The sequence below is a fragment of the Andrena cerasifolii genome, chromosome 9 (genome assembly GCF_050908995.1).
Source record: "Andrena cerasifolii isolate SP2316 chromosome 9, iyAndCera1_principal, whole genome shotgun sequence".
NCBI lineage: Eukaryota > Metazoa > Arthropoda > Insecta > Hymenoptera > Andrenidae > Andrena > Andrena cerasifolii.
Window position 1 is genome coordinate 7,387,231 of NC_135126.1, and position 13,832 is coordinate 7,401,062.

Sequence of the window (13,832 nt, forward strand, 5' to 3'; positions counted from 1 at the left end):
GGCGAGATCCAAACAGAACGATGCGTTCGCCACCTCCCCCCGGTACATTTGTACCTCTCCTGCCAAGCTCCCCGCAATAGGGGCGGCAGCGTAGCAAATGGTAGCAAAAGCCTACCTTCAATGTCAAACTCCGACTCTAAACAAGTCACACGTATACAAGCACGCAACACCTTTCAACATTTCAACCCATTTCAGAGTAGTTGCTGAGTTGGACGCTGTTCATGACCAGATGCCACTACATTCAGTCCTCAAATTATGGGTCGGTAACATAGTAGGGTGGCGACATGAAAATCCATAAGGTGATAGGTCTATCCTATACCTCGTCGGTGTCCAATATGTATCTTAATTCATTCAATTTCAATAGCAGTTCGAATTTTACTGTTATATCGCTCAATCGAAATAGCACGTACGGAATTAAATCGCATTAATGAAAAGGCGCCTAAACACGTCCATCTTGGTCGCTAGCGCTACGCGCGGGAAACAACGGAAGTTTGCTGCACCAAGCAAACTGGTTGCGTGCGGTCGCGATTTACAAGGGAGCTCGTGATTGGCCCTTTACTGAAATTCAACCGACGGAGTAATAAATCCGACGAATCGCGAGCGGCGTTGTATACCTGTAATCCCGTTAGAAGGTACAAAGGAATGGTAGCCATTTTACGTGGATATCCCGTTCGGCGTAAGCAGTGGTATCCGCGTGATTATCGCGAAAAGTCAAAATAATCGTGGTACGGGATATTACTGTTTTCCGAAATGCGTTAAAAAAGGTAAATGTTGTTCAGTGGCGGCCCTAGTGTACGCGGTAACGGCCATTGTAGCGCGCGAGGACGCGTAGCACCGAATGTCGTTTGAGTCCGTTGCTCGGGCGTTGAGGAAATCCAGATGCGTGCTAGCTATTCGTGTACATTTAGGTATTTGTGCTGAGGTTCTAGAACGTGCGTGGATGGCTCGATGACGGTGCGACGGGGAGCAATTGTCGGGAGCGTGAAACTATCAAACGAATGAGAAAAAAAAAATCAATATGTGTCGTCGGTCTATCAAGTATTTGTAAAAAGGTTGCAGATAATATTACATAAATAGAAACAGTAACGTGCTAATTTTCTTCTTATCGACTTGGGCTCTCTAAGGTCAACGATCCCGGCCGCCTCGGTCTCAGTGGACGCAAAATCTTGGGAAATCGCGAACGTGTCTAATCATTTCTGCCCTACATATTCGAGCTCAGTAAAAGTGGAATAGTCTAACCATAGAAAGCCAACAGACAGCGTTCAAAGATTTCGCGCTGCTTTTTTCTTCGCGCAACCGGGCCCCTTTAATTCTTGGCCAAAGTTTCCCGTTTTTGTTGTAACGCTGTGTGTATGTGATACAAATAACGTCTGTTCAGTTATTTATTTCGATTACAATCTCGAGAATGCGAAATCTTAAATAGCTTCTGCGATCCAGCAATTCTTAAAGTACGTCAAATCCTGTGTGATTGATCTTGCAAGCGCCGATCGAGGTCGCATTCTTGTCGCTCCATTCGATGTGTTATCTGAATAAACGATCAATAAGAGATGTGTGTTCGTTTTCTTGCCTTCCTGTAACGTAAAACATGCTCGTCTGTTTAATGCTCGTTTGTTGTGTGTCACAGTGTAATTACCATTGTCAATTTGACGAAGATTCGTTGCATTTGTCAACTGGCAGCACTATACCATGACATCGGCGAAGTCTAAGGAGATAGCGGATGAGTACATCTCATCTCTATCTGATTTGACAATCAACAGCAAGCCGCTGATTAATATGCTGACTATGCTGGCAGAGGACAACATTGAACATGCGCCAGCGATTGTTCAAGCTGTTGAGAATCATCTGCAAAAGGTTATTTATCTATTGTAGCTTTCTCAGAATAATATAAATCGATTTGTATGTTAAGAAATATATTTCTATACTTATACACATGTCATTGCACATTCGTTTAATCTTAATTGTTTATTATTGTTTATAGTTGATAAGACTGAAAGTTCAATTTTTCTTCTTCTATGAATATTTGTTTTAACATGTTCCTGTTGCTGCTCATAGCGACGCTATGTTTCACACCTTTGTTTTGCTTTAAGTATAGCGTAGTCACGGAAGCAAAGCAAAAGAAACGCAGTTGAGCGTACTGTAATAAACTGTACGATGCGAAGTATTACAGGAAATGCATACGCATCGGTACTACTTTTGTCGCAAGAATGCTGTACTTACTTGTATGGATAATATTTAAGATTCTCTGAAAACTTACCAATAAACAATATAAGAAGGAAATGTTGTAGCAATTTGACTTTTAAGATACTAAATAAAATTCTTCTTCCGCATCATCGCCCCATGATAATTGTTTCTTTCTTTCTTTCTGTTTTCATTTAAGTTCACCTATGAAAGATTTTGTGCTTAAGTATCATGGTATGAAACGATGGCTTGAATTCATTAATGTTTTGAGTCGAAGTATAAATCAAATGTTCTGTTTCAATAGGTGAGAAGTGACATCAAATTACCCGTTCTTTATTTGATTGACTCGATCGTGAAGAATGTTAACGGAGCATATTTAAATCTCTTCACACAAAATATTGTTAACACTTTTTGTGGAGTGTTTGAAAAGGTATGTCCCTCAATTTTAACATAAAGAAATATAATTACATTCGTAGATTTACGTAGGCTTTTTTTATTCCGTCTTAACACGACGATTCAGATCTGTTTAAAAAATAAACTTACTTTACACAGAGTATAGTCGTGTAGTGGAAACATGCACTCCAACCGTATGCCCGTTTTACCCGGGGTAATGCTATAAGATAATCATTTAGTCAATACCAAGTCACTGTACTCTTGCTCCTTTGCCTTCAGCGTTGTAGATAGATACTTCTGTTTATGAAAACTGTACGAGCATAAGATCTGGAAATAGTAATGTTTGCATTAATGAACAGGTGGATGAGAATACCAGAGCCAGCATGTGGAAGTTGAGGCAAACATGGAACGATGTGTTTCCTGCGAAGAAGTTATTCTCTTTGGACGTACGGGTGCAAAGTATTGATCCTGCCTGGCCGATCACTGCCTCTCCCACTAGTGTTTCTTCGGGTTCTATTCACGTTAATCCTCGTTTCTTCTCTATGGTAGGATCCATCGATTTGCAGAATCTGCTGATGCGGTTTCGAAAGACACTTCTTAAAATAATGTTAATTACTTGCAGCCCCAACAATCGACGACATCGATCGTTGCACAGCCAATCGTTGCGCCCGTTAAGCTGCCTCCAGGTGATCCCGTAACACCCACAGAAGCAGCGATGCGGGAGCAGCTGTTAAAGAAGCAACGAGAGTTGATAGAGTTACAGAAGAAGAAGATAGAATTGGAGCTACTTCAAGCTAAGGCTAACTTGGAACAGCAACAACGGCAGCTTGACAAGCAAGCTGGAAATTTGAAGGCAGAATTGGTAAGCGAACATAGCTTCCAGTTATGCAGTTGCAACGTAGCAGAACTTTATATTTACGGTTTACTTTAACAGATTGCCGCGACAGCACAAGCTACACCAAATACAGACACTGTTACACAAGGGAAACCTGTTACACCTACCGTGCCAAGTCAAGCACCAAAGCAAGTAACAAAACAGGTAATTGTCTAACTTGCGAATCTTTGTGTTTGCGCTATTAAATCGAACTGTGTAAAGACGCTTGATTGGAAATTCTTGTTTTTCTGTTTAAAGTTTCCGGCTGCAACTGCTTCGCTTCTGAAAAGTGCGGGAACGAACAATGGTCCACGAATCGCGCCAGCTAGTAGTATAGCAGTAGCATCAGCTAAGCCTGTGTCGCGTGATCCAAGATTAAAAACTACTTCGGCTCAAGATGTACCAGTTACAAGTGTGGATCCTCGGCAGCGGATAAATACACCAAATCAGAAGGATATCCGGGCTGAAGGGCAAACGCAGCTAGCGGCAAATACAAACACTGTACTTTCAGATCAATTAAAACAGCAGTTACTTTCGAAACAGGCTGTGACTAGCACTATCAACAAGTCTCCGACAAATCTTGCCGGCTCCGATACTGCGACGATAAACGCTAGTAATAACAATAATGCTAATACGAACCTCAACAATAATAATAACAATAAAAATTTCAGTGGTAACGCAAATAAAGATGCTGTGTCGCATCGAACAAGTCAAAAGAAAGACCCTCGATTGTCTAGTAATAGTAGTGGTAACCTAAACAGTAATAGCTCCAAAGGTTCTCAAAGTCTGTCTGTGGGTAGTAATAGTTCTTTAACATTATCTGTGGGCAACAGGGGAGGTGGGAGTAACGATCCCAAGTCGAAAGATACAAAGAGCTCGAACTCACGGAGCTCTTCGTCTTCGACTATAGAGAAGTCTTCCACTTCCTCGAAATCCTCGCATAGGAAGATAGGTAACAAGTCGCGATCTAAGCAACCTCAGACATCTCCGAGTAAGATACCGAAAGTCGACAGAGACGTCAGTCCTGTTAGGTCGAAATCTCGTGAAAAAGACAGTGGAGACAGTTCACCATCCTCGCGTACCTCTCCTCAATCCTTTCAAACCTCTAAGAACCGAAAGAAGAACACGAAATCGAGAAAGCGCAGTCCAAGCCCTCCATATAGAATTCCCAGACGTAACGATGCGAAATCCAATTCAAGTCTAAGCAGCTCCGGCGGTGTTACCGAGGAGGAACAGTCCGGTTCATTGATAGTCTCTCCTCCTCATCCACCCACGTTTAAAGAAATTCGCCCGAATGCTAGACAAAGAAATTACGTAAGGCGAAATAAGGATGGCAGTCTTAGCCCGGAGCGTTCTCCAGCGAACGCTGGAAACGCTCAAGCTTCTGCGGAGCCCACTCTGGAGTCATCCAGCAAAGACGAAGACTTGAGAGCGACCCTACCTCTTCCAGGTGCAACAGCTTCTGTACCGGAAAAGAGTGAGTTAATAACTTACATTCTTGCATACATATCTTATAAGTCACTTGCAGGTAGAATTTATTGGCTAATTTGCGTTACTTGACGGTGAGTTAGTTAACTTATAAGATATTTAATCATAGTGGACCTTGAATCTTCCTAGCTACCCTTGCTCCTTTCAGCACTAATATCAATAATAACATTGTAATGGGTAAAATGTAAACATGCTTTATTTCTAAGTAACATGTAACTCTTTGCTCTTATCTTGAGCAAAGCCCAAGTTTCTCTGTCTCAAAGAGAAAGAATTAAGTATGCGTACAGTGATTCGTACGTGATAGATAAGTTATTTCACTGTATTTTGGAATTTTTTCAGAAGAGGACTTAGATTTGCGTGTATTGCCACAACCAGTTAACGCCAATAAGAGACAAAGCACAGAGCACATGGAATCAGCTATGGCTAAAAAGACCAAGGCCGAAAGGTTTGACGCGTATGTATCTTTTCTTTCGATCGCACAACATTCTATACGCAGCTCGTGCAAACACCCTTCATACTCTAATCCCTTTGATTTTATAGACTATTTGGAAACGAAGATGTTGATCTGCGAACATTGACTCATCCCAAAGCCGGACGACCGCCGACACCTCCTCCGCCAGTGATATCGGGCGAAGATGGCAAAGATGGTTGGGCAAAGTTAAAGACACCATCAAAGAACGACAGAGAAAAGCAAATTAATAACACTGACGATAAGAGGGACAGTAGAGATCGTAACAGGGACAGATTGGGTAGACTCAGGCTTTACAATAAACTTCCTGATGACCCTAAGGAAAGGAGAAGGACACTATCGAACGAGGATCAAGATAATAGACCGGGTCGGAGGGGCCGGGAGAATGATAAACCCGACAGAAACGAGGATAGAAATATTGAGATAATAATGAAACAGGCTGCCGAGCAATTGAACCAAGGTTCCATTACGAAAACGCAATACAATACTTTAATTCAAGAGGTTTTGCATATGAGTGAGGATCGCAAGTTGAGAGCCGCGCAACGAAAGGAGAAGGAAGTAGGTTCCATCGTTTGGGAGAAAGGCGTGAATCTAGATATGGCTGGCGCGGGTGACCGTACGCCAACCTTCAGTCCGTCGAGTGACAAAGAAGTAATGAGAACCAAGGATCATCCCATTCCAAGAAATCCGAACGGTCCAAGATGGCAGAGTCAGCCGTGGCAGCAGCCAGGGCCCTGGGCTCATCCACCAGGGCCGCCATACGGTCCGCAAGGTCACTTCAATTCAGACTTCCGGCCAGTTGGTCCGTGGCAGAATCCAAGGCACTTTGGACCGATGCGACCTGATTATCAGTATCACGGTGGCTTCAACCATAATCTTGGTCCCAATCCTCGTTTGGGGCCTGGGCTGATGGGACCCATGGGACCTAACGGGCCACTAATGTCAAATCTTTTGTCTAACGGTCCGATAGGACCAATAAGCATGTCTAATCCACCTATATCGCTGCCAGGAATGAATGGGCCCGGGATGATGATCAACAATGGGCCATTGTCCAGTCTTATATCCAATCCGAACTTACCATCCTTGAGCACTTCGAGGAACGTGTCGCCAAATTCGTCCTCCAAATACGATCTGGAGGACGGCGATCAGGCTTACTCCACGGCTATGATGAAGAATCAGAGTCCTCACAGCCGCGAATTACCACCGCCGGACCCGAAATTATTAGACGACATCGCCAGGGACACTATGAAGTCTATAAACATTGACAATATACCGCGGGAAATCAGATACTATGGACAAACCGGAGTGGTGTTCATGAACTGGGACGATCCAAGAGAAATTGGATTCCAGGATGGTATAAGGCGAATTTTAATCGATGACAAGGACACTATTACTTGCGCATTTAACGATCCATACAAGGAATTTATATACGAAGGGGAAGTTCATAGGTATGTATTCAGGCATTCCTTCGAAATTTCGAGAATTCATTGAGTACACTATTTAATGGTTCGTTAATTTTTGCAGGATTAAATTAGGTGCGCCCACGAGAGAATTGTACGTAGACGATCGATGGTACGAGTGCTATTTCGGTGGTATGCCTGTAACGATAGATCTTGGTGGTAAAAAAGTTAGCGTTAAATTGGAAGGACCTCCGCCCCAAGTGAAGATCGGCACTGTAAAGAGGACAGACTTAGTAGTTGCCAAAATTAATCTCATTATAAATGCTCGAAACATGGTTCCTGTGTTCTTGGACGCAAAACCACAAATGTAAGTCGACATCGTACAATTGCAGGCTTAAGCACGAGAATATTCGAGTCGGTATTTCAAGTAATGCTATAATTAACGTGTTTTTTTTTGTAGATTTGAAATCGAAGGGAAGCCTCACACGCTTGAGTTCATAGACTCGTTGCAAACGGTTCTTTTAAACGGACGTCCCTTCAAAGTTGAATTCGGGGGACTCCCCAAACCCATTATTGTCAGGGACAAGAAACATTTCATAAGATTCTCAGTATTGCCAAGGGGAGTTCGCCCTGGGTACGTTAAGATCGCAGGTATGCGAGGCGAAGAACCCATCGAGTCACCGCCTACCCCGCCTCTCTTGACACAAAAGCCGAAAGTGGATACAACCTCCGCACCGACGCAATTCTCGGCCGTCGAGCATGAATCAACCTCGCAGGACGGTTCTGATCTCAGGTCTACTCCTAAACCGGGTAAATATTGTGTTCAGAGAAATAAATTACGCGTAATTAATGTACCACGCGACGACGCTTGGTCGTGGAGGTTTAACGTATACTTTCCAGTGCGACATTTCATTAGTCTTGTAGCGAAAATTGGCTTCGTTTCAGATTTGCAATTGGACATGTTATCATCGGTATTACCATCGGCAATGGCACCAGCGTCCGGACTATCGTATCAAGCTGAACCAGTGGAAAATCCATCTGCAGCCGCCCCTGCGTTGTCGTTGCCACTGAACATGAACGAGTTGTTCCAGAGATTAGTCGAAACTGGTATCGTACCAAATATTCCCGAGCAAAAGAAGCCAGAAGAAGAAGAAAAGAAGGAACCAGAGATCATTCCTGTTTCGTTCGACAAACCAGAGACACTTAAAGTGTATGTATAATTGAGCAAATGGGAAACGTAGCAACTCCTAGTGTCAGATTCGAGTATAATGTTTCTCGTTCTCTTTTTATAGTAAACAACCAGCTATCGCAGCTGCATTATACAGTGGCATGCAGTGTAGCTCGTGCGGTGCTAGATTCGCGCCTGAATTAGCCACTAGGTACAGCCATCATTTGGACTGGCACTTCAGACAGAACAGGCGTGAAAGGGACTCTGCGAGGAAGGCTCATTCGCGTCCATGGTATTACGATGTTAGCGATTGGATACAGTTTGAAGAGATCGAGGACCTGGAGGATAGAGGTGGATATTTCACCAATATTTCTGTACATCGTGGTTACTTGTGCCAGAAAGATAATAAGTAATTCTTGTCTGTTCTTTCCTCTTCAGCACAAAGCTGGTTTGAGACAGAGAAGCAAACAGCAGATACAGAAGGTATCGCCGCGGAAGATACTCCTCAAGAAGCGTTACAGCCTAGCGTGCCTACTGGATCCGACGAAGATTCCAGGTGCCAGGTGTGCCAGGATGCGTTTGAACAGTTTTACAACGAAGAGAAGGAGGAGTGGCATTTGAGACCTGCGATTAATTTCGAGGAAAAGAATTACCACCCGCTGTGTCTCGATGACTACAAGGTTAGCCCCACTTTCTTCTTCTCGGTTATGCTTTACGTTAAGTATCCTCCGTCATAGTTTCAATGGATTAAGAAACTATCGCTATAAGTTTATTAACGAATTTTCCATTTGTTGCATTCTTGCAAATAAATAGGAAAAGAGTCTTGTGGTATGTGCTTCTTAATAATTAATATTCGTATATTGCACTTGCAGACAATTTCTTCACTTATAGATATAGTGGAAGTAAATTAGGCACTGAACAACGTAATGTAAAGGCTGCAATATATTTTTGTTTCCTCTCTCCCGTTTGGTTCTCATAGAAGATTTTAATAGAAATACATGTGAAGTTTAGTTCCCTTCTCTTTCGTTAAATGTCGACTTTTAGCAGATCTTGTAGATAAGTAGAAGCAAAGGTAATAACTGGTAAATGCGTATCTGTAGAAGATATCGCATTACATTCGCGTCTATTAAATACAGATTATAGTGAAGTATAAGCAACTCTGAGATATCAGAGTTATTTATATCTGTCCATATATTTCGAGATGATTTTAGAGAGTTAAGGTAACAGTGAATCTTTTGTTTCTGTAACATTCTTTTGCACGTTCATAGTTATCAGTAACATGTACCCTTTATTTCGATTCTGCAACGCCAAAATCTAAATTACTAATACCGTTCTGCTTTCTCACGCCATTAGAGAGCATTGGAAAAATCCGCGTTAGCGCTCGAGGAAACGATCGAGGAAATGGAAGACGAAAAGAAGGAGAGCTCTGACGAAACATTTGCGGAGGAAAATAAGACTGAGGAATTGAGCGTGGGAACGTTGAATGCCGAGGTCGGAACTGTAGAAGCGTCGGGCGACGCGGCGAAAGATGACGCGCAGGAAGAGACTTCGGAAGTCGGGAATAAAGAAGATGAAGGTATGGATGTAGACGATGCAGATAATGAGCGAAACGATAAGGTAGAGGGAGAACAAGAATTAGGATCCAATAATGAGGAGATCAATGGTGTTGAAAACGTTGAGAAAGATGAGACGAATAAAATAGAAACGACTGATCCAGAAATTATAGAGAAGTCTTTCGAAAATATTAAAATTAAAGAAGAGCCAATCGACGAACCTGAGGAGCAATTAGAAGAGGAGCAATTCGATTTTAGTAAGGTGGAAATTAAAGCAGAACCTGTTGAACCGGAACCAGGTATGTATTGTACATTCTACGTAATTAATATTATAAACCTAATACTTTAATCTATTAAACTGTGGCCGTAAGTGTTGTATGTAAGAATTCTTGAGAAATCTCTAAAACAATTTTATGATCAGACCCCGAAGAGAGCGTGATCGCTGAAGCGGCAACGGTTGACACAACGTCTGCTGCCGTGAAGAGTTCTATAGATGGAAACGTAGAATTGGATTCTACGCCAGCGACCATTCCATCTGCCCCGTCTCGAATTAAGATTAACATCACGAAGCCGTTGTGCATCAACAAAGAACCGGAGGAATCAAAGGAGAAGGAGAAAGCAGTGGCCGAGACGCCTGCCGAAGAGATAACGGAACCTTTGGTGCCTGCCTCTATCAAACCTGCTTTGCAAGGTAGAAAACTGTCTAATTTACCCCCTGTGGAGAGAGGGCAAGAGTTGTCAGGACTCTGCTCGATTATGTAAATAGTACTTGTAATATATTCGAGGTGCGTCTGCGTGAGAGTTGTGTGCGATACGAATGTGACTTTTGTGTTTAGCGTTACTTAAAATTAAGTATCAATTGCATTGTACATCACATTTTGTGCAGCTTATACGACCTGATGTGACATGCCTGCTACAGACTTCTTTGCCTTCGGAATTTTTTTTATCGTATCATTAACTTTTCCACACGTACTTTCTTTCGCATTTCGTATGCCTGTTTTTTTTAACGAAGGTATTTCTATCTTTCAACTGCCGAGTATGGTAAAAAAAATCGATCGCCTGCTATCTGTTTACATTCACGCATCACGCCGTATAAGTTCAAGGTATGCTGTGTGTGACGTGCGTGACGTGCGAGCGTATGTTTGACGCGTGCGTTTAGCTCTTTTTTGTAATTCTAATTAAGGCGAGAAGAGAACGAGAACTGTACATACAATGTAATCGAGGCGATTTAATTAGAGCGAAATGGTGTAGTAGCATTCCCAACATGAAAAGTGCAATCGCAGTTCGTGGCAGGAGATTGTCAGAGATGCAACACTGATGATATGCACGCGAGAGACTAAGAATTTCATACCGTTTGTACTTTGTAAAAACATTCGAAAGATACTGGTTATGCATAGTTTTCTAGAGGTGTCGTCGTCCCTTGTCTTGATTTTACAAAACACGAAAACGAGGTCCGGTAAGAAGTAACGAGAGATTACCCAATTTCAGTTAGATGTACAAATTGTGTGATATAAAATTGTTGACTATGATGTACATAAATACCAACATTAAAAATAATCGCGACGATATTGGGTAAGGAGGACGAAACAGTTACTACTAGAGAAGGATTATTTTGTTGTATAAAAAAATCTTGTTGATTATTCGGGGTCTGACTTCCTTTGATTGCTTATTTATGATCCTAAATTTACCTTTCTTAAAATATCCCTTACGATAATCGCCATTGCTGAGAGAACTTTAGAAGTTTCAATTTTTAACTATAAAAATATCTGAGCAAATAAAGAGGTATTGATAAGAAGAAGAAAAAGTTACTCTTTAGTTGAGATTTGTCTCGATATTCAATAAAACTTATTTTTAGAAAAAAAAGAAGAAGAGATATGTATTAAAGTTCACTATTCACTCCTTGTCCTTAGTATAGCAAAGCTTTGTAATATTGAAAGAAACTTAATAAAATTGTGTTTTCTTTGCACCTAAGCGTCAGCTTTCATTTAATGTCCACATCTCAAGCAGACTATAATAACAGAGAACATAAATTACTCAAACATCTTTCTGTGAAACATCTTTTATATTAATTAGCTTGTACAAATCTACTTGAATCTTTCCCCGACATTACTTTTATTCTAGCCTTTCAATGACATATAGTAGCTAGTTTCTTTCGGGAAGAATCAAGTACACGAAAGTCTTTGAATCTTTATTCATAAGGTGCAATTGTGCGGCCATCTGGGAAAGGGGAGAGTATCTTTAATGTTCGATATTCCCAGGACGCATTGTAAGAATCTTTCGAATCCCATTCCGAAACCGCCAGTTGGGACATTGCCATATTTACGAAGATCTAAATACCACGAGAGATCGGACGATAAAGGTAACTTCGACTTTAATTTCTCGTAATCGTCTTCGCGCATACTCCCTCCTACTAACTCCCCTACATTAGGTGCTAAGAGATCCATTGCAGCGACCTTTAAAGAAAAGCAAAGTATACATGCTTATGTGCCTATTTTTCGCAGGCTTTTCTTTCTTATCTCAATTCCCTCACCTTCGAAGTATCGTCTCTACACTCTTTCATATAAAAAGGTTTGTTCTCTTTCGGCCAATTTATAACAAATAGAGGAATATTGTTATTATACTGTACTAAAAATAATTCATGGTCCTTAGAAAATGCATCTCCATATTTAACAGGCTGTTTCAATTGGTTACTATTGCTCTCTAAAATATTAACTGCCTCGTCGTACGTTATACAAGTGAACTTTTCATTCAACCACTCAGGTTCACCGCCACCAATCGAATGAACATCAGAAGCACCTTTATTCATGATATCTGTAGCAATATACTTTATCAATAGTTCAACTTCGCCCGCTATGTGTTCAATGCTATCGATAAATGCTAATTCAGCTTCTAACATGTAGAATTCTGATAAATGTAATCTTGACTTAGAATTTTCAGCTCTGAATGTTGGTCCGAAAGTATATACCTTTGTAAGAGCCCTGAAAGAATTTAATAATTCACATGTATTTTTCAAGACTCTACTTCTTTTTGGCTAATTTAAGTTTAATCACCTCGCAGCGATTTCTAAATGTAACTGCCCAGAAACTGTTAAGAAAGCCTTAGTATTGAAATAGGACTCATCTTCCGAAACACCCTCCCTCTTCACAGCTTTTAATATCTTCTCAGAATGTGGTTTCACTAAAAATAATTCGCCAGCCCCTTCGCAATCGTTGGAAGTCAAAATTGGCGCGTGCACGTTAACGAAGCCTCTCCCTCTGAAGTAATCCCCAACAGCTGCGGATGCTAAATCGCGCAGCCTCAGCAGGCTAGAGAAGCTTCTAATCCTCGGCCTTAAATGCAAATACTGTCTAACATATTCCTCCGAATACACTTTCCTTGGAGCGAAAGGATATCCATCCGTAACGTCGCATGTACCAATCACAGCGACGTCATTCGCGTGCAATTCGATCCTACCGTTAGGAGCCAAAGCTAGTTTCCCCTCCGCAGTGATACTACTACCGTAACTTAACTTATCCGGCTTCTCGCTCTTTGGTACGACAACCTGCAACGGTTTGGGCGATGATCCATCGCAGATGTCGATGAAGATATTCTTTTTCATCTTCCTGATTGCCCATACCCAGCCCTGGATTAATAAATCATTCGACTAATGTGACGGATCGCAAGCTACACTGGCAAGTGGTGGGATATGAGTGAAAAGAGAATTCTGTGTGTACTGCGAATAGCCGCGGTCAGTACTAAGAGACTGTACGGACAAATTGCACGGCGTGAGCCACTAACGAATGAAAAAAATAATGGAGCACGGCTAACCTGCACTTTCATACACTTTCCAACCGCTTCTTTGAAATTAGCATCGGATATTTGCGACATAGTGTGAACATTGCACTTAGAAGGATCGAGGTTTACGAGCCGTAACCTTTTTAAGAATCTCGGAAACATCTTAGATGATATTCTTCCAGTGATGTGACCAAGCTACACGACTATAGAATTGCACATAGTAAGTACAAAATGGAGTCTCAGAGCGGAGACCTGATGCAGACGGAGCATGCAGTGCGTAGCCAAAGTTAGAGGCACGCCGACTATCTCTGTCCTTCTTGGCTTCCTACACACCGTCTATTACCCGTCTCTCTCATTAGATCCCATCCTCGAACGACCTCCGCGCATTTTCGTGTTCCTGTTAACTCGGAGCACTGCTGCTCCTATTGGGAATATATGTGCAACAAAACCATTGAATTTCACGAGTCGATGCTCTCATAAGGCAGGTCTCTCCTTTATCTACTATTAGGTAATGCCACCACAGACAAACTTCGTC

General features: G+C 41.8%; 2 protein-coding genes and 1 long non-coding RNA gene across 8 annotated transcripts; 1 reads left to right on the forward strand and 2 right to left on the reverse strand.

Moving 5' to 3' along the window:
• Positions 1-472: 472 nt before the first annotated feature.
• On the forward strand, positions 473-11,163 carry Pcf11 (Pcf11 cleavage and polyadenylation factor subunit). Of its 6 annotated transcripts, XM_076820207.1 has the most exons (18): positions 473-764; positions 923-1,052; positions 1,625-1,851; positions 2,483-2,608; positions 2,931-3,116; positions 3,194-3,433; positions 3,506-3,610; positions 3,704-4,922; positions 5,273-5,387; positions 5,474-6,850; positions 6,927-7,169; positions 7,263-7,612; positions 7,727-8,012; positions 8,095-8,321; positions 8,409-8,650; positions 8,784-8,798; positions 9,324-9,822; positions 9,945-11,163. In XM_076820207.1, exons 3-18 carry the CDS (start codon positions 1,687-1,689, stop codon positions 10,283-10,285), a joined length of 5,736 nt encoding a protein of 1,911 aa, XP_076676322.1. In that variant the 5' UTR covers positions 473-764; positions 923-1,052; positions 1,625-1,686; the 3' UTR covers positions 10,286-11,163. The 6 variants fall into 6 exon arrangements, with proteins under 6 accessions (XP_076676322.1, XP_076676323.1, XP_076676320.1 ...); XM_076820208.1 differs by lacking the exon at positions 923-1,052 and having other exon boundaries at positions 478-764; positions 5,276-5,387; XM_076820205.1 differs by lacking the exon at positions 923-1,052 and having other exon boundaries at positions 479-764.
• LOC143373256 (uncharacterized) lies at positions 2,743-13,695 on the reverse strand. The gene is made up of 2 exons (XR_013086440.1): positions 13,631-13,695; positions 2,743-3,298 (listed from the first exon to the last, which is right to left on the reverse strand). It is a non-coding gene; the product is annotated as an uncharacterized LOC143373256 (long non-coding RNA).
• On the reverse strand, positions 3,480-13,580 carry Asnrs-m (asparagine--tRNA ligase, mitochondrial). Its single transcript, XM_076820274.1, has 4 exons — positions 13,331-13,580; positions 12,574-13,145; positions 12,054-12,501; positions 3,480-11,976 (listed from the first exon to the last, which is right to left on the reverse strand). Exons 1-4 carry the CDS (start codon positions 13,457-13,459, stop codon positions 11,716-11,718), a joined length of 1,410 nt encoding a protein of 469 aa, XP_076676389.1. The 5' UTR covers positions 13,460-13,580; the 3' UTR covers positions 3,480-11,715.
• Positions 13,696-13,832: the final 137 nt, after the last annotated feature.

Excerpts from the sequence above, each read along its gene's own strand:
- Asnrs-m (XM_076820274.1), bottom strand. The coding sequence starts at position 13,459 with ATGTTTCCGAGATTCTTAAAAAGGTTACGGCTCGTAAACCTCGATCCT. Across the intron at positions 12,502-12,573 it reads CATTTAGAAATCGCTGCGAG|GGCTCTTACAAAGGTATATA; the intron begins GTGATTAAACTT and ends AAATTCTTTCAG. Across the intron at positions 11,977-12,053 it reads GTAGAGACGATACTTCGAAG|GTCGCTGCAATGGATCTCTT; the intron begins GTGAGGGAATTG and ends TTTTCTTTAAAG.
- Pcf11 (XM_076820207.1), top strand. The coding sequence starts at position 1,687 with ATGACATCGGCGAAGTCTAAGGAGATAGCGGATGAGTACATCTCATCT. Across the intron at positions 6,851-6,926 it reads TACGAAGGGGAAGTTCATAG|GATTAAATTAGGTGCGCCCA; the intron begins GTATGTATTCAG and ends TAATTTTTGCAG. Across the intron at positions 7,170-7,262 it reads TTGGACGCAAAACCACAAAT|ATTTGAAATCGAAGGGAAGC; the intron begins GTAAGTCGACAT and ends TTTTTTTTGTAG.